The 27,255-nt window shown below is 37.5% G+C and overlaps 1 protein-coding gene across 2 annotated transcripts in view; it reads right to left on the reverse strand.

The window, feature by feature from the left end:
- PDCD6IP (programmed cell death 6 interacting protein) overlaps positions 1-22,063 on the reverse strand; it is a 53,985-nt gene extending 31,922 nt beyond the window's left edge. Inside the window, exons 1-7 of one of the 2 annotated variants that reach the window (XM_054595478.1) lie at positions 21,720-22,063; positions 13,868-13,922; positions 12,363-12,432; positions 6,388-6,515; positions 3,844-3,997; positions 2,586-2,686; positions 200-316 (exon numbers count right to left, since the gene is read on the reverse strand). In XM_054595478.1, coding sequence (XP_054451453.1) covers positions 200-316; positions 2,586-2,686; positions 3,844-3,997; positions 6,388-6,515; positions 12,363-12,432; positions 13,868-13,922; positions 21,720-21,928 — 834 coding nt within the window. In that variant the 5' untranslated portion in view covers positions 21,929-22,063. Of the gene's footprint in view, positions 1-199; positions 332-2,585; positions 2,687-3,843; positions 3,998-6,387; positions 6,516-12,362; positions 12,433-13,867; positions 13,923-21,719 lie in introns of both variants that reach the window. The other variant, XM_054595477.1, reaches the window with a different exon arrangement.
- Positions 22,064-27,255: the final 5,192 nt, after the last annotated feature.

The following is a 27,255-nucleotide window of genomic DNA, read 5'->3' on the forward strand; positions in this document are numbered from 1 at the left end:
CTGAATGTAAATTTTGCACACATTTTTTAAATAAAATATGAAACTTAAAAAGCATAAAACCTAAAGATAAAAGCAATCACTCGTCTCCACTGATGAGGCAATGAGTGGGAAAGATTTTCATGAGCAAGCCTGGGATTCTCACAAAGAACAAAAAAAATGGAAATCCAAGTTACTTAGTATTTATTTCTAAGAGACCCACCTGTAGCCTTGCAATCTCTTCTCCAAATTTCTTCTGCTGTTTTGCCAGGATAGACTGATGGTACTCAGCATGGGCCTGCATGATACAGTGCTTGGCAGCCAAGATAGGGAACACCTCCTGGAAATAAAAATACTGACCAGGGGAGAGTCCAATGACACAAACCACCACACACAACATGGGATGCAGGAAGGAAAAGGAAAAAAAGACAGAAATTAGAATTACCCCATTAATGGTTTAGAGATAGGTTAGTGATTAAGTGTAAACAGAGAAGACCACATGATTTTGCACAGGTGGAATTCAATAATTTAAATTTTTTTCTCCCAATTAAAATTAAAGGTTTTTTAAAAAAACTTTTAAGTGAAGCCAATTAAAATTTTTACAATTCTCTTTAATCAAGCCATGAAGTCAACATTTTGTTTACAAAGAAGAAAGGAAAGCATGCATTAGGAAGAGAAGTAGAATGGACACTGAGGAATACCAAGCACAAGACTTTAGACGCTTTCTTATGAGCCCTTATCCAGCCCTTAAAGTTAACTGAAACCATTACTCACATACACTAATGAAATTGCTCTATAGCTGACTGTTTCAACATGTTTAAAAGACAAAAGACAGTAAAGTAAGTCCCTCTTACATTCATATCCTGAGACTTTTTAATAAAGATGATTTTTAGCCACACAAAAATTTAGTATCATATAAAAACTAACATTTCAGTGTCATATACTCAAAAACACATAGCAAACAGACAAATGCACCAAATAACTAACTAATATGATTCAGTGCTATTTTGCCCTAATCTGTTTTGATAAAAATTCCAGTCAAAATTAATTTTAAAAGATCCAAAAACATGAACCAAAAAAGCAGTTATATGGGTAGAGGCTCTTCCAAATGTCAAATCCTAGCCTGCAACCTTATTGTTTTTAAGAAGTACATGCCATATAAAACCCAAGAAATATACTATGAAATAACTGTCCAGACCAAAAAAAAAAAAGAGAGAGAGAGAATCAAAAACTAAATTACTACCTGTGTGCTTTCATGTCTCCCAGTGAATAATATCCTAGCTTCCTGGATCACTACTTGCAGAAATTTCAGTTTTATAACTAAAATATGAAAATATCTTATGAGGTTTATTAGCAAAAAGGCAAAAATAAAAGACACCTAAATCTCAAACTGCACTCATGCAAGCTCTCAAGTTAAGGCTGGAGCAACTTTGGTACTTATACAGGAGATTTTCAAGGAACGCTGCAGAGGTGGTTTCCAAGTCTTTGTAGGTGACATTCTTCTCTCCACGACAAGACTGAACTAATGGCCCAACAGGATGTACAACTGTAGTACATTGTGCAGCTGACCATGAGGTCTTTCCAATGAAAGAGCAGAGAGGAAAACCCAAGTCTCTTTTAAAGAGTAAACACTATTAATACCCAAGAGCCCTGGGCAAATTTCAACTAACCTCTAGGTGTATTAAATCTCCAGGAATCGTCACATTGTACATTTTCTGACTAAACTAACATTTCTGTTGATGCATTAACACATTTTTTTACTCCACCACAAAATTGTCTGTAATTTCATAATTAAAAAAAATTCTGAATGACTTAATAAACTCCCCTACAAAAGACTGTGTGACAAATACCATATGCCATTATACTAATGAAACTAATTCCTTGAACACTTCTGAAAGAGTAACGGAACTATACTACATTCCATTCAATCTCTAAGTTTCCCTTTCTAACCATTCTAAATGTACTTATCAGTCTAATCATCTGCTTTGTCATTTATAAACAAACATCACTGACTAGTCATTTCAAATGCCACTTCAGAAAAGTTTACATTAAAATAATTAATACTTCCTGTGATATGTGGGTTAAAGATGGTTGTTTCCTTAGCTGTCCAATAGCAGCCCAATTTTCTATCCCTGTTGACAAAACTTAATTCTAATCAAAGCATTGGATGAATTTGTTAAGCTTCCTTTTCCTTTAAGTCTGTTCTGGCGCTTTAAGACTCATCTTTAAGAAAACAGGACAATAATTAAAAGTGTGATTAATCAACATGCTCAAGTGTTCATGCTTGTACCAAACTGCCAATGATTCGGAACTACACAATGCCTTGAGTTGATAAAGTTACTAGAGACAAATACTCAAAAATTTCCAGAAAGAGATTTAGCTTGGAAAAACAAGTTTAGTGAAGAGCAGAGGCAAAGGCATCCTCTAAATATAAAATAAATTTTCATGCATCTTAAATAAAAAGAAATTTCTACAAATATATTCTTCAAATGCCTCTCCTAAAATTTCAAAAATTTTTATAAAACATAATTTTCAACTTCTTGTGCACAAAAACATCCAAATATTTCCACATGCAATATAATCAAGTGTATATAAAAATAATAACTGACCTTGGGGAAAATATCTTTATATTGACACTGCTTGAAAGCATCACCAAAATAATCTGCAGCCTGATTAGCCAATTTGGCGATGATGGCATCTTTCATTTTGTCTGAAATAAAATAGTAAATTGACCATTATAATTAAAATAAATATAATTAACCTGATATATCATGATTATACATATGTCTTAAAAAAATCCTTATCAATGAAATCAATTCATCTGCATGAAACTTAGTTATTCCTCAGGCAAATACAAAGAGTCCAAAATTAGTTTAGTGTTGCCAGAAGCTAGGGAAAAAAGGGAATAGAGAGTGACTGCCAGTGGGTATGAGGTTTCTTTTTGGGGTGATGATAAAGTTCTAAAATAAGAGAGTGGTAATGGTTACAAAACTCTGGATATACTAAAACAATGAAGTGTGTACTATAAAGGGTGAATTTTATTGTATAGGAATTCTATCTCAATATAAGTGTTACTCTGAAAGAAAACAATTATTCCAGTTCATGTTGCTTCCACATGATGACTGCTCCCTTTTTTTCAATTTCTCTGCACTTCTATGTTCAGCCCATATTCCAATCTGTCACACTAACTTACATGCCTTACAAGAACTGATCTTACTCTTCATTCAGAGCCAGAGACTCTGCCTAGGTGGCTCAATCTTGTCAGTTAGGTCTGGATGAAATGAGAGCTCCTCCAAGATACTCATCTTGACTAATGAATCTAAAACTAGCATGACTCCCTCTATACCTTTACCCCACAGCCAGACTAGTCCACCAGCCATTGTCACATAATCCATCTTATTTTCTTTCTAGAAATAATCTCTCTCTAAAATTACCTTAGCTGCTAAACTTCTTGCTTACTGCCTCTCCCACACTAAAAAACCAACTTCCAGAAGTAGGAAAACTTGTCTGACTCCTAATTCTATTTATCTGGAGCCTAGAACACAGAAAGTACCCAATGAATATTTGCTAATTAAATGCATTTTTCACATATTACAAACCTATGTAAATATTATTCCAGAGTTCAGTGTTTTAGGACATAGCTATGTATCCATTTTATAAAAGACTTCAAACACAGCTTACATTCTTTAATGTGCATTTGTACAACCTTAAGTTCAGAAAAGGAAAGCTGAAAAATTTCAATAATGTGCATGTCAAATTCAAAAAGAAAAACTCTACATCAAAGATGTTATATTCCAATCACCTTCTATTTTAAAAATCTATCACTTTTTCTGACATGCAACAATATGGAGGGCAAACTGAAATTACCTCTTGTGGCCTTTAAAAAAAATACTTCTTGGGCCTGTGCCAACATAACAAGACTGAGGGTCCCAACAGTATCTGGAGATATGTCCACAGTAGGCTCTCGATTTAAGGCAGATAAAACCGTCTCTTTAATATGTAAAAAGGCACCACTAGCAAACTAGAGTGGAAAAAAAGAATTTCTTTAGAATTTATATTAACTCAGCAAGACAATTTTCTACTACACACAAAATCATTCCAATTGTTAACACAATTAAACAGTTATTATATTTAAATTTTTACATAGTGCAAAAAAACAGATCTAAAACATCTGACCTACAGACAATGTTCTAAAACATTATAGAGTAATTGGAAATTTAACACAGATTAAAAGTCAGCTGTGACAAAAAAAAGTATGTTAATGAAACAAACAGTAAGCTCATTTTTAGATACAAGTCCTCAAAACTAACATGAATAGGCAGGGATAAAACATTAGAATGCTTTTAGTACTGAAATGCTCTTGGTTTGATTCCAGACAAATTCATCTCTCAAATAATTAAATACACCATACTAGGGGAAACCTCAATACCACAGTACAGACACCTAGTTCTCCAAAGAACAGTATTACCATCCACTGCTAATGATTTCTATTTGACTTTCAGAGCTCCTTGGTGAAACACTACCCATCCGATTTGTCTTCCCAGTTATATTTTTCTAAAATTAACATTGAAATAACTTGGCTTTCATGAAACAAATGACACTGGGAGAAAAGAAAAAAAGCAGTCAGTCTGTATTTAAAAGGTGTTGTGGGTTATACAGATAAGTTATGCAGAGTTAACACAAAGTTAACTGTTTGAAGTGAACATGTGATGCCCTGGCTGGTGTGGCTCAGTTGGTTAGAGCGCTGTCTCTTAAAAAAATGAAAGGTTGCAGGTTCACTTCCCCATCAGGGCACATATCTAGGTTGTGGATTTAATCCCTGGTTGGGGTGCGTACAAAGGCAACCGATCAATGTTTCTCTCACAATGATGTTTCTCTTTCTCATTCCCTACCTTCTACCTCTCCCTTCCTCTCTCTCTAAAAGCAATGAAAAAATATCCTCAGATGAGGATAAAAATAAAAGTATAAAGTGAACATAATGTTTTCCATAGTTGTGAAGTATCATAAAACTAGAGTATCTTCAGGGAGTGATCAGCTGACCCTGCTTGGTAAACTAACAGAATCACAGACTGTAACAACAAGCAGCAAGGGATCCAGCCTCTCAATCACAGATGTGAAAGTGGAGGCCTGAAGACGTTCAAGGAACTTACACAGGAGCACAAGGTTTCTTGGTGGCAAATAGCCTAGACAAGAATCTATGTCTTGTAATACCACCAGTTCTCTTTCTATCACAATAGATAACCTGCTGTGAATCACAGAGGTGACTCGCAGAGCATAATGTGTCCTCACTCATGACTCAGAATGCCCTCTAAGATCTCATATGCCAATTGACAATTACAGTTAAAACTAAATAGAAGTTTACTTCATCACATTTTAAAATATTTGCCATTTATAGTCTCAAAGAAAAAAGGTGTGTGTGTGTGTGTGTGTGTGTGTGTGTCATCTGACTGTATAGCAAGCAACAATACGTAGTACATTGTTTGCTTAAAGTATGTTTTCCTCTCACTTTCCTAAAATAGCATTCCTCACCTCTCCCCTAAATTTCAACAATGGGAAAAATCAGATTCCATCTCTGGAATAATCAGATTCCAGAGCCTTTGGAGACAATGGAAGGTCCATCTGGAATTCCATTAAATGTGGAAACCAGAGCACCTGAAACCCCAATGGACCACTTTATTAACACTTCGGCCTTTAGTCTCCTTGTCTATAAAATGAGAATGACATTATATAACATGCACCACAAGGTGTATCTGAGAGTCAAAAATGTATATGAAAAAACTTTGTAAATTATAAGGCAATATAAAATATAGAAACATGATTATAGATGTTATCACTTAACAATAATCACTTGTTCTTTAAATTGAAACAAAAAATGAAAGCTGAATAATAAACTGCCACAAAAATCATATGCCATATTAGTAAATGATAGTATACATTACATATCTGACCACATTTAAATATGACCTCTCCACAAGTGCCGGAGTTAAACTTTTCTTGCAAAGAGGTCTTAATTTTTGTGACTCTGGTGAAATTTTACGTATCTCACTCTAAGTAAAAATATTTATGAAAATAATGCACTAATTTTTTAAAGAAGTCATTTATTCAAAAGAGATTTACCAAAGATTTCATCTCACACACTCCATAATTTCTCCCAACATTTACTGAGCCTTTATTATGTGCCAGGCACTGTGCTAGGTGCTGGATATACAATGGTGAGGAAAAACAGAGCTGGCTTATAGGTAATTAGTTTATCTAAGGGCCTCAAAAGTAGAAATCAACTCATTAAAAAGTATATTACTTTTCAAGAAAATATCTTTGTGTAGAGAAACATCTATAAACCTAAATGCAAATTATTTTCAATTTAATCCAACTTAGTGTCAGTCGTTATGTAGTAGCCACTGTTCTGCATACCTGGTAATGCTTAGCAGCGATTTTCAATCCTTCATCATTATCCAGGTTCTGTTCTGCTGCAATCTGGCTAGCTAAGGCTGCACAATTGAACAACACACAGCTCTTTTCATATCCTAAACTTGCAAGAGCTGTAAAAAATTGAGAAGAAAAAATTTATCAGATTATTTTTTCTAAAGAAAATTAACGTTTCAAGGAGAAATACTATAACCTCTATCCCATTGCCTCTCACAAAAACAAGTTTCCAGACCCATTTTCTTACCCATAATACGTTCCCATATTTCTAGCTGCCCTGCCAGGCATTTATTTCCATAGCAATAGTCCCATCATCTAAAATTCAACAGATTAATATGTTATTCTTTCCTTCCCTTTACGTCCACACTGTTATTGGCCAGATTCAAAATGAAGAGTCATTCTTGCATCATTTCTCACTTAAATTCAAATAAATTATTTCTATTCCTCCCATCACTTCTCTCAAAATTATATCTTCTCACCATATTTAAACCAATTCCTCACTACTAAAGACAAGCCAATGCCAGAACCTCCAAGATGGCCTTCTATGCCTCACTCCCTTATGCCAATACATCTCTCAGAAGGCTGGCAAATTACTTGTTTATTTACTTAAAATACAATTCTGGTCAAGAATCTACACACCTCACATCCATTTAGAGAGCTGCTATTTAAACATACACACACACACACACACACACACACACACACACAGAGAAAATAACCATTGTTGGCAAGCATGCGAAGAAACAGGAATTATACAATGCTGGTGGGTTAGCTGCTATGGAAAAGAGTATGGCAGTTCCTCAAAAAACTAGAAATAAAATTACCATACGACCCAGCAAGTCCACTTCTAGGAATCTACCCAAAAGAACTGAAAGCAGGGTCTCAAAGCAGTATTTGCATGCACTTGTTAATACCAGTATTATTCACAATAGTCAAAAGACAGAAGGAACCCAAGTGATATATACATACAATGGAATATTCAGCATTAAAAAGGGAGGAAGTCCTGTCACATGCTACCACATGGACGGATGAACCTTGAAGACATTATGCCAAGTGAAACTGCTGAACACAAAAGACAAATACTGTATGGTTCCACTTATATGAGGTACCTAAAGTAGTCAAATTCATAAAAACAGAAACAGAATGGTGATTACCAGAAACTGAGAGGAAAGGTGAAAAGAAGAGTTGTTGTTAAACAGCACAGAGGTTTAGCTTTGTAAAATCAAAAAGTTCTAGAAATGTGTTTCACAAGAATATGAATCTACTTAACACTACTGAATTTAAAATTGGTTGATTTCATCAGGGGTTTTTTTTAACCATAATAAGAAAAGAATTCAATCACAGTGATATTTCAAGGAATGTGCCAGGCATTGAGCACCAAGCAAAATAATAAGTCTCCTGACCAAAAAAACAAAAACAAAAAAAAAACCTCAACAAACCATCAAGAAGAATCAGAACACGACAGTTTTCTGTGTCACAGAGTAGTGCCAATTTTAATCTAACCCCCAGCCAGTTCTAGCCTCCTTACCCTAAAGTGAAGCAGTCTACACATCAGTTACCCTAACATACTTTCTTGAACATATGAAAAACCTGAAATGACCAGGATGTGAGGAAACCCTGCAAGAAAATAAAGATCAAAGTAAACTGGAAAATTGTGCCCAGAGTAAACAAAGATGATTCCAATAATAAAAAAAAAATCTCAAAGATCCTAATTAGCATCCTTAAAATAAGTTAAAGACAGTATATACATAAAGCAAGAACATGATATTACTTAAAAAAGGAAAATCCTTAAATAAGAAAAAGCTACTAGAAATTAAAAACTTGACTGCTAAAAGTTTTTCAACTGAAATACTAGAAAATAATATCTAGACAGCCCACAAAGTCAAAGAAATGAAAAAGTTAAGAGTTATGAGTAGCTCACAACAGCCAACATCCAACTAGTTAATAAGCATTCCAAAGAGAGGAAAAAAAAAAAGAGGAAACTATCAAAGAAATGTAAGGAAATTTTCCAGGGCTAAAGGAAGATATGAGTCTTCAAAATGAAAGGGGCAACAATAAATGCCATATATAAGGAACAAAATAAGAGTAATTAGATCTTTTGAGATTTCCAAGCAAAAAGGATTAAAAAAAAAATCGCAAAAATCCTCTTAAGAAAAAAGAAACAGGCCATGTACAAAAGATCAAAAATCAGACTTTTCATCAGTAACACTGGATAGTAAGAGGGAAGGAAACAATGCCTTCAAATTCTGAAGAGACATAATCCTAATTAATTCAACAAATATAAATTAAGGCCAGTATAACTGGAAAAAAAGAGAGCAGGGGACAAAACGGTAGGAAATCATGTCAAGGAGGTAAAAGAGAGACAACTTATGCTGTTGAGCTTTTATCTTTTACTGAGTGAAGCCAACAGAGTTCTGAACAGAGACTCATGCAGCCCCGCTGTGGACAACAGACAGCCCGGGAAGCAACACTGGTGGAAGCAGGGACCAAACGGAGGCGGTCGGGCGCTGAGGGCCGACGGTGGCTCCGACTGGAGAGGCAGGAGGACATGTGCGCAGAGGGATCTTCTGACCTTTTGTCAGAAAGTTACCTGAGAATATATTCCAGCAAAAGAAAAGATACAATACCCAACAATGGCTCTCACTACAGGAGCAGTAACAATACGGGAAACTAGTTATGCAGCAGCTTTAGAGAGCACCAAGTTCAGATTCAAGTAAGAAAACAAAAGACGCCATAAGTGAGTGAGACTCTCGGGAAAGGGAATCCGGAGAAATAAATAGTAAGACTGAGAGTTTGGAAAAAGCTCAAGAATATGATAAAAGCACACAATGTATATGGTGGTGGAGCAACTTCTACACCCACACAGGGCAATACAAGAAAGTCATGGCTCAATATGAAGCAACTGGTCCCACTGTATTAACAAGAAGTCAATGAACTTCAGGATGAATGAACTATATTCCAAGCAACAGATACGGGTAAACTTTTCAGATACAACATACAGATCCCAGTCTATAATATTTCCCGTAAACATTATCAACCCAGGCTGTAGTCTTGTCTTTTTATTTTGACATTTCTCATGTAGAAAAGACGTGAAAACTTTTTTCATACAATTAAATCTTGTCATTTTTCCTGTATGATCTCTTCTATCAGATCTAAACTTAAATCAGGTTTTTTAAAAAAATAAACATTCGCCCTGGCCAGGTAGCTCAGTTTGCTAGAGCATTGTCCCAATACACCAAAGGTTGCAGAGGTTCAATCTCCACTCAGGGCACAGACAAGTAGCAACCAGTTAATGTGTAAATAAGTGGTACAACAAATCAATGTTTCTCTCCCTCTCTCCCTCTCCTTCTCCCCCTCAAATCAAATTTTTTTAAAGAAATAAAATATTTAATTCTTTCAAAAAGCTTTTTTCTTAATATTCAACTCCTCCCTATTGTTACCTGAGCTCCTCTTTTTCATAGTAAGCTTCTCAAAATGAAAATAGCTTAATTATATAGTTTTTCTAAAATTTAAATAACTGTTTTTAACAAACTACAAAAGAAATGAAAAATCACCCAATATGCTACACCTCCCAGAGCTGGTCAGTTAATGCAGCAGCTCTGACCTGTAAGAGGCCTTTTGTTCAATATTCCAAGAAGATAACTTTAAATGTCAAATATTTATTTACATTATCATTCTTAGTATTCTAAAATTACACAATATTCTAATGAATGAGTAGCCCGTGCCTTATTTAAGCAAGACATTACTAAAGGACATTGACTTCCCAATACTTGCTACCAGAAATGCATTGATAAACTACCTCCTGCTTTATTTAAGCTTTTTTTTTTTGCCTCCCATTTTTTTAAGGGTTTGCTTCATTGTTTAAGCTATCTCACTTAAGTATCATCTAACTCTCCTGCCATCTGCTCCTTATTCTCAGCCTACAAATTTGCTTATCACAGCAGCACTAAAAACCCTTTTCTAGACCTTGCCTCGCTCTCTCATCATAATGCACCCTTTCCCCTCAAACCTTTACTTAAAGTTTTCCAAAATAAACTACCCACATTTGCTGTTTCCATTCCATCACTCTGGCCCACTCCTTACCCTGACGCAATCTGGCTTCTTTGGCGTGCCCCTAGGGAAAACTTCTTTCATTGCCAAATCCAGGGACCTCTGCCGCAATGACTCTGTCAATAATGTTCCAACCTGGATGAACATCAGTCAGCTGGAGATATTTTCAAAGCTACTAATACCAGCACATCATTCTGAAGTTTCTCCCTATCACATCTGGCATTCTGCAACTTTACTTTTAAGATATATCTGTATCTTTAACATTTCCCCAGGTAATTCTAAAGTGCAGCAGGTTCATGAACTGCTGGACTCCATGGTATTTGAAACTCTTCTGGCATTCATTCCATGTCTCTATTTTCCCTGGTTTCTCGGAAATCTGAAAGCTTTTTCTCAACCTTGTTCCCAGGAATCTCTTCCACTCTCTCCCCTGTATGCTGTAATCTCTGTCTCTGGGTTTCACACTTTTCCCAATCTCTACGCTACCAGAAGGGACAAATTTATTATCATTTAATGATAACTGTTCCCAAATCTATGGTCTACCTCTTTTGAGCTTTTAATCCATCATTTCCAAATGCCGAAGAAAAATTTCTACCCAGACATAATACAGAAAACAACTCAACCTGCCTATTGACAGGAATAACTATCCAACAGGTCAAACCAAGTTATAAACCTTGGAGCTCACCCTCAACTCTTCTCTTCCCCCTGACCGACAGCAGGCCCAGTCAGTTCCGCCTCTGGGTCTGCCATCAGTCAGAGGGAAGAGAAAAGCTGTGTCTCTCAATCCCGCCCCTCCTCCTCTGGCCCACATATGCTCCTTGTCTAATTTCATCCATAACTCTCGCAAGTCTCCTAACTGATCTGTTTCTCCCTAGTCTGTAAGAGTTAGGCTGTCTGGATTCATATCTGGCTTCCTTAAATCCCTTCCATATTACCTTAGAAAGTTACTTAATTTTTCTGCATCAGTTTGCTCAACTGTCATTATAAGTGCCTCTGTTCATCAGGCTATTGGGGAATTCAATTATACAGTATGGGTAAAGCCCCTTCCACAGTACCTGGATGGACTAATGTACTCAATAAATGTTAGCTATTAATATGTAAGCAGGAAGAGTACAAATTTCGTGAATATACTATTTACAACTCTTCACAGTCTACTTTCCACTGTCTTCACCCTCGATAATCACCAATTCAACCTCTATGGTTTCAAGCCTTAACAATAATTAATATTATATTATCATGCACTATATATAATTTAAACTGAATAATGTTGCTATGTAACAGTATATAACATATTCTATAATACATATGGAGCATATATAACAAATCAGTTACATATAATATTATTATTCATTGCAGCTAATATTTACTGAGCACTGTTCTAAGGACTTTACATATATTCACTCATTTAATACATACAAAAAGCCAAAAAGATAAACAGTACTTCACAGTACTATTCTCCACTTCATACAGAAGAGAAAATAAAGCACAGAGAGGTTATGAGCAGAGCTAGTAGATCAAAAAAGCCACACTAAGCCACACTCTTTTGACCTTTGGTTATAAAGTTGTACCTGGAAAAACCAAATTCATCCTTTCAAGGCTAACTCAAACACTGCTTATTTTCCACAGGCAGAATTAACTTCCTCATCCACACTCCCCTAAGTTTGTCTGTTCAATGATCAACTTTCTTCCCAACCAGCCTAAGTAAAACTGTCTTACTCACTTTTACAACTAGGACAGTGCCTGGCAAGGCATAGGCTCTCTACATATATTTGGAAATGGCATTAAAAACTGAAGTTAAAAAGAAAATAAAATGTAAAAAAATTATTTCAAAAGAATCATTAAAGAGCAATTTTAAAAACCTAAAACAAAGTGCTTAGACCAAGTTCCCTAAGATTTTTATTTAAAAAATTACATACCCAACTTTACAGATCCTCCAAAAAGTGAGCCTTTATCAAAAGCATCCTTCCAGGTAAATGTCAAGCAGATCTTGATAGAGAGGAAACAAAAAATTATGTTGCCTTCTTGGATCTCATTAAATAGTCTCTTTCAAAGAAAATTTCACAATGCTGAAAAACACAAAAGCTTCAGCCTATCTAAAACATTCTCTTCTCTAACCAACTAATTCCTTTTCCTTTTTTGTTTTTTTTTAAGTAAAATATTAGCACTAAGTTATTTCAAATGGTCATTCTGCTTCGGTAATTGTACATATTTTCTCTTCTTCAGAAAACATGGTCTTATTCATCTTTACAAACACGCAATGGATTGAACAGAATAGGAACTTAATTGTCAAATAAACCAAGAAAAGCATAGACAACAAAGGAGATACTACAGGTTTCCCCAGAAGGTAAAACAAAAACTATTCCATGAAGACAAAAGGAAGAGAATGCTTATCTTGGTGGATGGGATAAGATCATTCATGTCTTGATTTGGGTAGTGGTTATATAGGTATATTCACTTTACGGAGATTTAAGTTATACATGAGTTCAGTTTTCTGTATGCTATACATGAATGAAAGTTTTAATTTAAAAAAACTGAATCTTGCACTTCCAAAATATTCTGCATATGAAGACTTAACTTAACCTCTTTTAGATTATGTGTTGCAATCTAATTTTTTAATACTACAGAAACTTTCAATATACACAAAACTAGAGAAAATAACATAATGAACCCACATATACATATCACCAGTTTTTAGCCTTTTGCCCTTCAAGGTTCACCTCCCACCCTAAACACACACATACTTTCTTTTCTGGAATATTTTAAAGTAAATCTCAACATACTATTTCACCTATAAAAACTTCAGTAAAAGAATGCTTAAAGTATTTTTCATTAACTATTTGAAAATAGTTAATGTCACAGAAATGAAAAACTTTGAACAAATCTAAATAAAACTGTAAGAAATCATCAGTCTTTTAAAAAAAGTAGATATTCAAATGTAAAGTACAGCATCCAATCATAACAGCATTTGCAATACTACTTGCAATGTATGTAACTTGTGAAAATAATTTTTAAGTATATAAACTGAAACATACTTCCTGAATTACAGTTTCCTTCTCATTCTGTAAAAGCCAAAGGGTAGAACACTATAGGTTAATCAAGCAATAGGCCCTATCGATATAAAATGCAGTAAAAAAAAAAAAAAAGTGTGTTTGTATGTGTGCATGCACTAATACACCAATGCTCTACGTGAGCCCAGAGGTTACTGAGGAATGACATGAATAGAATTCCAGGAGACATTCTTCAAAAAGACACAGATTCGTATCAGATAGGCCTAAAAGCTTCTAATTTGTACTAAAAAGTCTCCTAAAAACCTGACGACAGGAAGAGGCACCATTTATTTTAATAAAATGATACCACAGGTGGGAGGAAATGAGTGACTTGCCACTGTCATATAGCTTTACAAATTAAATAAATGACTTACCTGATTTTCAGAAAATGGGAACTTAGGTTCAATAGAACAGATCTGATCATAATATCTAAAAAACAGAGCAAAATTAAAAATTAGCATACCTAAATACTATACACATTTATGTAAATACAACTGGGTAAAGAGTATACTAAAATGATTCATGCTTTGAGTGGCCCACAAATCAATCAGCCATTTTGAAATTAATGAACTTACTTGTTTAATGTGTAAATTAGAAATAAAATGCATGCAATAAAAAAATTGTGAACGAAAACTCACCCTCCCACCAAAGAAAAATATTTATCAACTATTATTACCTAAAAGCAACTATCTACCAAGAAAAACCAAAGTATTTCTTAAAATAATATTTCTTATTACAATAGCTGTTCTATCCATTGAGTAAATTACTATCTCTGGTGAACTGATTAAAAACAGGTCTGCCAACTTCCAAAAATGTTTTGGGTATGTCCACTTCTGTCAATCTCCACCACTGACACACAGTTCATCAAAGCTATTACCCTCCCTTTAAGGTAGACTAATCCAAATTTTCCTCGTCAACCTCTCCTTTTTTCTCCTTTCTCATTCTTTTCCATCTGTTCTTCACAGAGCAACCAGAATGACCGTCAGGCATGAAGCAGTCTTCTCCCTCATCAGGATGACCATCGAGTTTGCAAGGGGGATGAGGAGGTATCCAAGGCCAAGCTTTCTAACTGGCCTCTAATATTTCCTCCTTCCCTTATCATCTCCCAACCTCCCACTACTTCATCAGGGCTATTTTTCCAATGGTAACTTTTGAGGCCAAGTTTCTGGGGCGAGGGGCAACATATCAGAGATCACGCTTTTGGCTGGCATGGCTATGAATTTGGTTACAAACAGAAAGTAGCAAGCAGTTAAGTAAATACATTGAAGACAATGGGAGCCAGGTTTCTAACTATCAGAGAAAGGAGTTACTAATCAGGGAAGAATAAATTCTGTGGCTTTGGACTTTCAGAATTAGAGGTATCACTGTGAACTCATTTTTTTAATAGAGTAGAAAGTTAAGAAAACAGGTGGGGGGGGGGGGGGGGGTGTCCTAAATGTGTTTGTTGAGAGGGCCTAGAAACAGTAACACCTAGATAGCTGTAAGCAAACCTAGTGCCCAGATAAACAATCCTCTCCATTAAAAGGAGCCAGTGCTGCTTAGAGATACAAGTGACTTCACGGCTAAGATTGAGAAAATTGAAGACTCAAGCCTAAAACATCTTGCTTCACAGGAAAGTTAAGGAAGTATTCAAAAAATGAGGAGATCATGTCAAAAGGACACAGGAACTAGCTGTAAGAGGCTCCCACTAGCCAAGGAAAATTTTCCTAGTCTAGGAAAATTTAAATAAGATAAATCATAACCCACTGAAAATAAGACCACCCTAAAGTTAATAAACAGGTGAATAGGGAAAGTTCTACCCTACTGTACAATGCCAACTAATAAGTCTAGGAGAAATGGAGTTAGAAAAATCAGCATTTGGCACCTTTTAGAGAATAATATCTGATTCAAGTAAGATTCATCAATGGATGCCAAAATAAAAAAGTTCAATAGAAACAGGATTATATATATATAATCTCAAAGTATCTTCCCATAAAATAATTACTAATTAGTACAACATATTAATTAACTGTAAAGTTAAGAAACCTTTACACTTAAAATAAATACATAACGTCAATCTGCATTTTTACAAAAAAGAAACTCCTGCCTTCCACGACAACATGGATGGAACCACAGAATATTATGCTAAGTGAAATAGGCTAGTCGGTGAAAGACAAATACCATATGATCTCACCTATAACTGGAACCTATTCAACAAAATAAACTAACAAAATAAACCACAGGTATGGAAACGTGGAGCAGACCGAAGGAGAAGGGACTAGACAAAGAACATTATGAAAGACTCATGGACATGGACAACAGAGTGGGAATTGACTGTGGGAGCAGGGGGCAGGGTGGGATGGGTGGAGGGAGGGCAAAGGGGGAAAAATTGAGACAACTGTAATAGAATAAACATGATTTAAAAAATTTAAAAAAAATTAGAAATGTTGAACTACTTAGGCCTATTTAATATGCTTAAAGTATATGGGAAGCTTTGTCAAATAAAAAATAATAAATATGTTCTATTTATATACATTTATTTTTATCATTAAAGTAGCTGTTCTAGAAATTATACAAAAATCTCTAAGATTCTACAAAGTTCTAATATACTCTCATTTGTAATTTTAGTTATTATCCTAAAATGTTTCAGGAAAGCAAATTCCTTTGTCAACTGCGTCATAATAAAATCTGTAACCATAAAAAAAAAAAAGAAAAAGAAACCTGGGAGACACCATCTTAAGGGATAAAAATTAACATTACCAGCAATAGGACAAATCAAATAATGTTCTTGATAGGCACTAAAAAGAATACAGCATCGCTTCAGTGGTACTACTGCCCAAAACTGCATAAATCACAAGAAAATAGGAGGCAAATCCTTATTGAAGAACATCCTACAAAGTAACTACCCTGTACTCTTCAAAACTGTCAAGGCTGTGAAAGACAAGGAAAAAAATGAGAAACTATTTCAGATTGAAGGAAACTAAAAAGATAACAATTAAAAGCAACACAGACCTGTATTCAATCCTGACTCTATTAAGATTACTGGGAAAAATCAACAAAATTTTAATGACTTCTATGGATTAAATAGATTTAATCAATGTTAATTTCCTGATTTTGAATGTTGCACTGTGGTTTTATAGAGAGTATTCTTGTACTTAGGAAACAAACACTGAAGTATTAAGTGCTCAAACCCTATAATGGATTCCCAAGATTCTTCAAACCACATCCAAAAATTCTGACAACGTCCGGCATTACCTGCCCATCATTCAACTCTCCAATCCTCATCTCAGAATATTCACTACACAAGCCAGTCACTACAGTATGCTCTCTCCTAGCCCTAGGCTGCACACTTTTTTTTCCTCTGTATCTGCACATTTTTCTCATTACAATTTCCTACCTTTCTTGTCTAGGCTGAGGAGTCATCAAAGAAGCCTTTCTTCATTCAGTCGTTCATTCATTCATTCAACAAATATATACAAATAGCTTACTATGCAAAAAAACACAGTTTTAGGACATAGGAATTCAGCAGTAAACAAACATTTTAAAATGGGTGTGCCCTTTTGGTCCGGGGCAGGCAGTTCAATTGGTTAGAACACCCTCCCAATACATCCTCACATGCAGCCAAAAGCAGACTCAGAAAAAACATACAGACCTAAAATAAAACTATACTTAGTTTTTAAAAAGAAAAGATAGCGCCCTGAGTGGTGAGGCTCAGTTAATTGGGCATTGTTCCACAAAGCAAAAGGTTGTGGGTTCAATTCCCAGTCAAGGCACACGCCTGGGATGCAGTTGTTCCTCCAGGTCAGTGTGCGTACAAGAGGCTACCTATTGATGTTTCTTTCCCTCTCTTTCTCCCTCCCTCTCCCTTTCCCTCTAAAAAATAAATAGATATTTTTTTTAAAAAAAGAAAGAGGTGGCTGTAAACCTTTAGTAAATTTGATCAAAGGGGAAAGTCAAACATAGCACAGGTACAACATTAAGAATAAGAAAAAATCATAAATGCAGATTACAAGGAGAATAAAACATTTTCCAAGGACTTCTGTGTGACAAAAGATACCATAAACATAATTAAGAGACAAGGAACAGATTTAAAGATGATATTTGCAATATACGTAAGAAAAAGGGATAAACTGCCAGAAAAGATAAATAACTCCTAAAAATCAGTAAGGAAAAAACTAGCAACCTAGAAAATGGGCAAAGAAAAAGAACAGGCAATTCGCAGGAAAATAAAAAGAAAACTAAGTGACCAGTGAATGTAAAATGCTGGACCTCCAAGAAATCAAGGCACTGCACCCTAAAACAAGGTACCATCTCTCATCCATCAGTTTAACAAAATGCAATAATTTGAATTATTAATCAACAAGTATTAGGAAAAAAACATGGAAGAATTAAAAACTCACATACACCTGCTGATAGGAATGTAAACTGATTCGACCACTGTGGAGAGCTAAAAGTATAAATACCCTACCCTACTCCACTTAAATAGAGAGACCTGAAGAAACATAAAACATACTTTTCTGCTCCCTCCAAAAATGTCATTAAAAAATAAATAAAATTTTAAAGATGTAAATGCACAAGGATAAAAAAGAATAGGAAAGGGCACAACAGCATACAAGATGTTTCAGTGAAATTTTATCAAAGGTAAAAAGTGAATGAAGTAGTGAAAGCTGAAAATCTAACTGCCTAGAGGGGAGGGAACTAACAAAGTATAAGCTAAATCACGTCAGAGAAGCCAGCAAGAATCTGAATTAAGAAACATGAAGTACCACTGAACACAGGAATTCAGTGTGAGGCTGGAAAGAAAAAGATCAGTAGAAAAATCTCTGAAACCTTTAAGTTACCACATCCTCTAATCAGAGAGTAGGTTTACTCAGAGGAAATGTTAGAGATATCAAGCACAGCTAAGTGGGAAGGAATGGGACTGAGATGCTTTGGCTGGGAGTGCTAATTGTCTTCTGCATCATTCTCTCTCCTTCTTCCTTACTAACAAAACACCAGATTTTAGGCTCAGTATGTGGCTGCCTTACATAAAAATTCCTTTTACTATCCTGCTCTTCTTCGAGATATAGAAATAAATAATAGCCAATAACATATGAGTAGGGTATTGTGGGGCAATTTCCAGGAAACTTCCTGGAAGCTGAGTCTTCTGACCCTTTTCTCCCTTCCTCTGTCCCGCTGTCTTAAAGTTGGGTGTAACTGCTATCTGGACCCTAAGAAAAAGGATTCGAGGTTTTACAAAGCATAGCTGGAAGGAGCCTGAGCCAGATGAACTTCAAAGAACCACTATACCAGTCCTGGACTATGAGAACTATCTATCGACCAAGTTTTTACATAGGAATAAAATCATAATATAACTCACTGATGACTTGAGATCTACCACATGCAGCTGAATCCAAACCTGATACAGGTGACACACTAAAAATACATAAAAGACTGCATTCCTGATTGTCAAGATCCCCAACACCCATTTTTCCCAATCAAATTTCAAAAAGCTGACAACTCAGCTTTTCCATGGAAGGAGTTAGTATTTTCTTTCTAAAAATACTCACTGCCACAAAAGACGTGGATGCTGATACCTGGAGCTACAAAAAAAAAAAAACAAAAAAAAAAACCCACGATTCCCATCTGACCACACTAAAGTCCACCAAGGCTCTTCTGATCAGTTGTTAGTTAAAGCCTCTTTATAAAGGATGACACTCATTCTCAGTATCATATACATAACATGTGAATTCTAGAAAATTTTAATAGAGCTACATAATAATAAACAGGCAGGTCCATCACTGAACCTATGTGTGGAGCTGTGTACCAGTACTGATCAAGCTAGCTTCTATTCTTTCAAATTTTTTTATTTATTGTTTTGAAAGAAATATTTTGTTGTTCTGCTTATTTATGCATTCATTGGTTGCTTCTTGTATTTGCCCTGACTGAAGATCCAACCCACAAACTTGTCATATAAGGAAGACGCTCTAACCAGCTGAGCTACCCAGCTGAGGCACTAACTTCTATTCGTTAGTAATTATCTTAACCTCTCCTTTTTGAAATTTTATTTAAAAGTTCATTAAGTTAAAAATACCTAATTAATGTTCTGTTTACACAATTATCCAACATAATTATTAAAGATATTTTGCTTGCCCTGACCAGTGTGGCTCAGTTGGTTGGGCATCACCCCACAAGGCAAAGGGTCACCAGTTTGATTCCTGGTCAGGGCACAAGCCTGGGTTGTGAGCTCAGTCCCCAGCTGGGGCTCACATGAGAGGTAACTGATCAATGTTTCTCTCCCACATCAATGTTTCTCTACCTCTCTTCCTCCCTCATGGATCCACTCTCTCTAAAAATAAATAAATAAAATATTTTTTAAAAAGATATTTTGCTTGACTGGAACAAAAATCTCACAAATGTTTGATTTTTACAGTATATATACCCATTATAAAATTTAATAGACTGTAGTATATCTATTACCTTACCCTAACCCCACTATGAAGAGCAGGAAGTTGGGGAGGGGACCATAGATGATAATGATCTAGGAGATGATAATACAGAGGTGACTAAAGAAAGATGTTTAGTTTCAAAGAGGCTATCTGTGCAAAAGCCCTATTAGGAACAGTTCTCACATTTATGCCTGGGAAAAGAATAAAGGGATGAACAAATGAATGAAATTTTAAAGTTCACAGCAGAACCCTATCAGTACCACAATCCACTATTCTCTCGTTTATTAGTCTTAAACCCATGCATCAAATGTCACTGAAGACTCCAAGTTCCTTAAGGGTTGGGACCAAAACACACACACTATTCAACAAGATTGTTATCAGAGTGTTCATTATACCCATGCTTTTTTAATACCACTAATGGGAAATCCTCCCTGAATATTATTCATGTCTACATAAAAATTGCTTTGGAGATCTTTTTTGAAAGTTTGTTAATTCTAAAGAATGTCTTAAGTAATCCTAGGTTAACTTTTTAAAAAGTGCTCAAACTAATGATTTTTAAAACCCAATAGTTTTATCTTTAAAACTGACACCAAAAGATCTTAATCTCTCCAAGCAACCTATTCAATATCCTCCTTTTGGGGAACCAGATCTTTCACAATCCATCCACACTGCCTTGATCCATGGGGGGTGGAGAAAACTCAGATGAGTGACTCAGACCGGCAATTAAATTCGCACATTGCCCACCATCATAAATGGGCACAAGCCAACCCAATCAGAGGCCTCCCATGAGCTAAGGGGGAAAAGCACTCTCTTAGGTAAGATCCTGAGGGTTACCACCACTGTAATCACAGTAGACCTGCCAGTGGCCATCTCTCCCAAAACAGGAACAAAAGTTTACTAAGAGGGAATCAACATGGTGGCAAGAGGGTATCCAGTGATGCCTAAATCTAAAGAAGCCGTATGACTAAACTTTTCCGTTACTGAAACAAATAAGTTTAACATGGGATTCTCCTACTTGCATCCTAATACAGCTGTGTTTCTCCTGTTAAACAAGGGTATGTTACTCACAGGAAATGAGATTAACAAGGTAGGCAGAAGAAATTTTTTGAAATATAAAGTGTTATAAAAATGTTGTTATTCTAACCGGAAGGTACCAGCATGAGTTCAATAAGAACTTGTAAAATAACAAATTTACTCCATTGTGTGCATACCTGTTTGTGAACAAACTGATTTTAAGCTATTTATTTTGAACCTTCTGTCACTCAAGTTTTATTTCAGTTAACTGAAGCGCCCAACCTTTGGAATTCTCCATTTGTCATTAGATTATGATGAACTTAGGAAGATGGCTCATTGCAAATGGACATGTAGTAACAGCATTTGTTCCAGTGTCCCAATTCTCCCATTTCCCTTAGGCAACTACTAATTTAAAACCTAAATCTGGACAAGAAATACAAAAAATAGCGGAGGGAAGTCCCAGTTAAAGCCCCCCACCCCACCTCCCCCAAAATGTGAAGAAAACTAGTTCTGGGTAAATGTGGCAAGAGAGATCAGTACACGCAGCCCGCTCCTCCCAGGTATTCGATCCAGCAAGTCGGACGGACCACGGATGCGGGCGGGCGGCCCGGCAGGACCAGCAGGCAGCCAGCAGGGCCGCTCCCGAACACCAGGAAGGAATGTAGACCACACCTACGCCCCCGGCCGAGCCAGGGTAGGGCAGCCCGGCCTGGGCCTTGGCTGCGAGGGAAGAAAGCGGGAAAGGCAGAAGACGGAAGGGGTCTGCAGGCTGCAGACCCCGGCCCTGTGCCCGGCCCAGGCCCACCTCAGCAGCGTCTCCAGGGCGCCCTCGTGTTTGTCCAGCGGGCGGCCGAGGGCTGCGCGGCGCAGCTTGCTGAGCTCCTCGGCCGCGCGGCAGTACTGGGCCTGCTCCTCCCCGCCGCTCGGGTACGTCTGCTGGATGAACTTCACCAGCGGCTTGGCCAGGTCCACTTCTGAGGTCTTTTTCAGCTGTACTGAGATGAACGTCGCCATGGCGAGCACCTGGGTCGCCGTTCCGGCCCAATAAACTGCGGGACAGCGACGAAGCTGGGGACCGCGGGGCACTTGGCTAGCTCACTGGCGGACCCACCGTCTGACGGACGGGAGCTCTGCCTGAGCTTCTGTCCGGCCACTTCCGGGAGCTCCTGCGCAGGCGCCCTCGGCGTGCCGGCGGCGGTCACGTGAGGGAGCCTGGGCGGTGGCTCCGCTCACCTGGGTGCAAACGGGCGAGGCTGCGCGAGGACGTTCGTGCTTTTACGTCACTTGGAATTTCTCGCTTCCTTACCGCAGCGACGGGTGGACAGAAGCTTTTACATAAAAGTGACCACTCCTCCCCTCGAACAACTCGGTGAGGTCCTGTTACTGCCACCCTAGAGAGTTGGTGGCGGCCACCTGTGCAAGACCTTACAGCCTCGGTGTTACTATGACCTACGGTAGTTTTTATTGTCCATGCTACCGTGCGCAAGCACTGAATGGACAGTAAGCCTAGAAAGCAAGGCTCCTACCTTTTATAGTTCAGGTACGGACTGAAATACTAAAGTGGACAAAAAATGTTTCATGGTACCAAAAACGGGGTTCTTGGGATCTGGGCTATTAGGGTCCCGTGGAAAAACCTGATTTAAACAAGATAATTAGAGAAGGCTTCTCTGAGACGGTAGACTTAAAATGACCAGTTTGAGAAGATGCGTGACATAAGAAGGGGAAAATGGCAAAGGAGGGACAAGGCAGAGCCTCCCAGAGCCGGGGAAGCAAGTACAGAGGCCCTTGGAGGCAGTACTTACCACGTTCAAGGAGCTGAAGCCAACAGTGTGGCAAAAACTTTTAAAAAGCAACTAGAGAATTGAATGAAATAAAGTTGGAAGAGTAAGCAAGCATCAAGTCATTCAAAACCGTGTATGCCAAGTTAAGGAATTTGTATTGTGAAATAAAGCAAAGGAAGTTCTAAAATGGAATTTAAGCAATAGTGACATTATACAATTTACAATTTAAAAAGGCCACCGTGTGCATCAATCTGATAGTGCATCTCTTGATGAGATGTAGTATGAAGTATACAATATCTGTGATATATTCCAGGCAAAAAATATTTCACTTGAATCAACCAAACCTTTGCATCTAACACAATTCATAAGAAACACAGGGGACAGAGGAACAAATTAAATGATACCATAGGAAGTAACCAAACAAATACAGAAGGTGAAACATTCTGGAAGATAATGGTGCCATCTCTTCAATAATTTCTTGTTATGAAAAAAAGCTGCTACTCTGTGAAAAGAATTGTAAAGGACCTAGAGTCTGGATTGAATCCTTGTTTGAACAGGTCACCTATTAAATGCATTTTCTGGACAATTGAGGAACTTTAAATATAAATGAACTGAGTACAAGATGGAAAGGTATCACCATGAAAGGTGGAGATCATTAACTGAAAAGAGCAAGCTGCAAAACAGTATACAGGGGTGGGCAAAAGTAGGTTTACAGTTGTAATACAAATAATACAATAATAAACAATAAAAGAATTAACTCTGTTTCATGTACTCAAAACTGTAAACCTACTTTTGCCCACCCCTATATATATTACAATATCTCACTTTGGTTACAAAATGCACATGTGTGCTTTTAGGCACTATGAAAAAAACCCAGCATTGTAATGGGGTGCAGAGTGGGGGTCCCCAAAACTAGCAGTGCATATTCCTCACAAACCTTAATTGGTTGGGGAAAGGGAAAACTGGACAGTAAAATGTTTAAGACACTTCGCATGACAATGGCAAATTAATAGCTGTGCTGCTGCCCTGGGCAAAGGTGTATGTAACTTTAAGAGCCTCTAGTGACTCATGACATAGCCGGGGAGACAGATGACCCTGTGTCATGGGGGTCTCTTGCCCTGACTAAAGATGGCAGCCAAAAAAAGGTAAAAGATACAGGGGAACTGGCAAAAGTAGCACATCTTACTTAAGAGGGGCTAGATACAAGGTCACTTAGGAAGTTTTGGGCCGAGCATTTAAAATAAGGGCAGGCTGAAAGAGAAGGGGATTCTGCCATGTGGCCTTGGGGAGTAAGGACTAAGATGCCATGCAGGCTGGAGGAAAGGGCATTAGAGTTGATGGAGATGTGCGGGAACTGCCTATCCAAGCACAGGTTCATGGGAGATGCTTGGAGCTGAACTGAACTGTGGCTGGGAATGCCAAATGCAGGTTCAGCTTCTCTGAAGGATGTACAGAGAAGCCACTCTCTTAGAAAGTGGGAGTCCCTGGACTCCACCGTGATCCAGTGTAAGAAGGCACATGTTTCCCTGAACCATTAATGGAGGCTGAAAACAACGTACCCCAGATCCTAAAGGAGAGAGCTGCCACAAGAGGGTGGTGACTCTGAAGCCCACAAGAGCACCTTCCAGAGAGGATGGAGACCTCTTTGCACAGCTGGCTTAAGAACAGATAAGGATATGGGGGAACTTCTGGACATGGTTTTGGCTTATATCCTGGTGGGGAGCAGGGGAAGGGCCAGGTCTTGTGGGAGAGCAGGGCTCTGAGCAGTAGTGCTCTTAGCGACACCCCCCCCACCACCACACATACCCAGGTTGGAATCCTGTAAATAAAAACCTGTTCCCTTCAACACTAATTGTTGGGTCATGCATCAAAGCACCATGTGGACGAGCCTTGGTTTGCTCAGTTACAGCATTAATGCCCTAAGGTGTTAGCAGTTGTAATCTTCAGGAGTGGAAATGTATATTTTATTTTCTTTATTTTTGCCTACCTTTTCATGTAATTTTTGCTACTTTTATAAAAGTTTATAACCATCTTTATAAATTTATTTTAATTATAATATTGTAGGTTAAATAAAACAGCTGCTGTGCAGTGAATACATTAAGAGGACAGCAAAATGGGAGCTGGGAGGCAAATCATGAGACCATTTTTCAGAAATCCAAGCAGGAGATCATGAAAGCTAGCATTAGCAGGACTGAGTCAGGTTGATAGATTTAAACATTGAAGAACTTAACTGATAAACAGGATAAGAAGGTGAAGAAAAGGGTGCAGTTAAAGCGGTAGTAGGGCCTGAACATGTGAGTGGTTGGAATCATTACTGATACTATAAGGAAAACTGTTGAATAATCCATTGATGGGGTCAAGAGTTGGGATGTGATTAAACACAAGCATTCAAGTGGAAACATTAAGTTGGCAATTGGGTCTATGAGATTACAGCTGTAAGAAAAGGTCTAGTTTCAAGTCCCTGGGACTATAAAAGAACACAGTGAAATGGAAATAGTTCAGAAGCTAGAAGGCAATATAGTGTCAGATTCAGTGTTTTTTAAGACAAAAGATAATAGGGTCGCTTGTAGGTTGGTCAACCAGAATGATCCACTGGGGAGAAAGTGAAGATTCAGAAAAGCTGAGAATAACCAAAGTAGCAAGATATATGGTAAGAGGAGAGGAAATTGTAACAGAAGCAGGGAGGGTACACATGGAGGGATTAACTGTCAGAAAGATGAGAAATATGTCATTTGTTGAGGCAGATGAAAGAAAAAAGGAAATCAACATAGATGGGGTTAATTTTGTGGCATTGATCAAGGGAAGATTAAGGTGCCCCTCTCTGATGGAACTTAGAAAAAAATCCAAATTCCTTTACAGCGCATGATCTATTTCTGCATAGGTCTTCAACTTCATTTTTTGCCACTTGCTTCTCATTTAGTACTGCCCAGTCACATCAGTCTTATTTCAATTTTTCAAACTCACTAAGATTTTTCTTTCCTCACATGACCTACAATACTTTCCCCCTTCATATCTCAGTTGATATGTCTGCTCCCTATGATACCATTTACACTAAAGTCCCCATTTGTTCCTATCTGGCTCAGCCATTGTTCATTTCCTTCTTAACACTTAACCTCCAAGCATTTTGTTTGTTAATTTAATTTTTCTTGTACTTTCCCACTAGAATATAAGCTCCATGAGGGCAAAAATTGTGTTTGTTTTGTATACTGTTCTATCTCTATTACTTGGCCTATTCTATGCACTCAGCAAATATTTTTGGATGAGTAAAAAACTCAGTTACTCATCCAAAATTTACCACTTATAAAAAAATTTACATTTCTACTATCAAAATAACACCCCCTCCCCAATAACAGGTACCTTTATTACTTAGGCAATAGGCCAGTGGCCCAAAAATAAAGATGGTATAATAGAATAAGCTAGCTCGTGCTCTGGTAATAAACGATTTCAAAATCTCAGTTTCTTAACATAATAAACATGTGTTTCTTGCTCACTCAAACTCTAATGGGAGGGACAGCTGTCCAGGGTAGCTGTCTTCCAAGCAGTGTCTTGGTAAACCAGGCTAGTGTGATCTTTTAGCTCAGCCATCTCAACACGAGATTCCACGCGGCAGCTTTTGACTGCCTCAGCCCTCCCACATCCTCTCACATTTTACGGGCCAGACCTTTCACCTTGTCCCATCAAACTGCAATGGGACTGGGCAAGAAGGAAGGGAGAACTGGAGTTGGGGAGCCCTCGTGATAAATTCCTAGGTAAGTTTCATCACTTCCAAACTTGCTTATGGTAACATTGGTTCTCCACCTGTGTATTGAAACCTCATAAATTATGTTCTTAAAATGTATTCTTAGTGTAACATTTTGGAGGGTATTAAATTCATAGCTTTTCCTCCCTGATAATGCCTAGTCCTGGTCAGCCCATCCTTACCGCCACTGAGTGAACCAATGGAAATAATTGCCTCTTTGCAAAAACAGAACCCTATGGAAAACAGCTTTGAATTTCAAAACAGAGTACTCCAAATCTCTTGAGACAACAGCTGGAAAGGAAACACTTGTGATTTTTGGAGGAGCTGATCTTTACTGAGGAGAAAAGAGGCTTCTAAAAGCCAAGCCCAGAACATGATAATCGTTTTCACAATGAATGAAAAAGTAATAGGACAAGGATTTCGATATAAGTAAAGGCCCTGAAATGCAAGAAAGAGAAAGCTCTTTGGGCGCTGAGAGGAAGAGCATGAGAGAAAATGAAAGGCAAAAAGTGTATGAGGTGTCCTCCCTTCCTTATGCCACACACTCAGGGTAAACCTAGAGAGCTGGGCAGGTGGAGAGCAGGAGACAGCCTAGGGGGAAGAGGGTGGGGAATAAAACACCCCAATAGTGTTTTCAAGTGGTGAAATCAAGAACATCAGGGATGGTGCCCCATGTCGCCTGGGGAGACACATCCTGCGTAAGGAACGGAAAGGGGAGTGGTGTCAGGCAGGGGCACTGGGTTCGTTGCAATGTGAAATAGAGAACTGTTTGTCTCCTTAATCTATTTGCGCGTTTAACTTCTGTAAAAATAAAACAAATG

The sequence above is a fragment of the Pteronotus mesoamericanus genome, unplaced genomic scaffold (genome assembly GCF_021234165.1).
Source record: "Pteronotus mesoamericanus isolate MK-2021 breed Mesoamerican mustached bat unplaced genomic scaffold, CSHL_Meso_final scaffold_54, whole genome shotgun sequence".
NCBI classification, from domain to species: domain Eukaryota; kingdom Metazoa; phylum Chordata; class Mammalia; order Chiroptera; family Mormoopidae; genus Pteronotus; species Pteronotus mesoamericanus.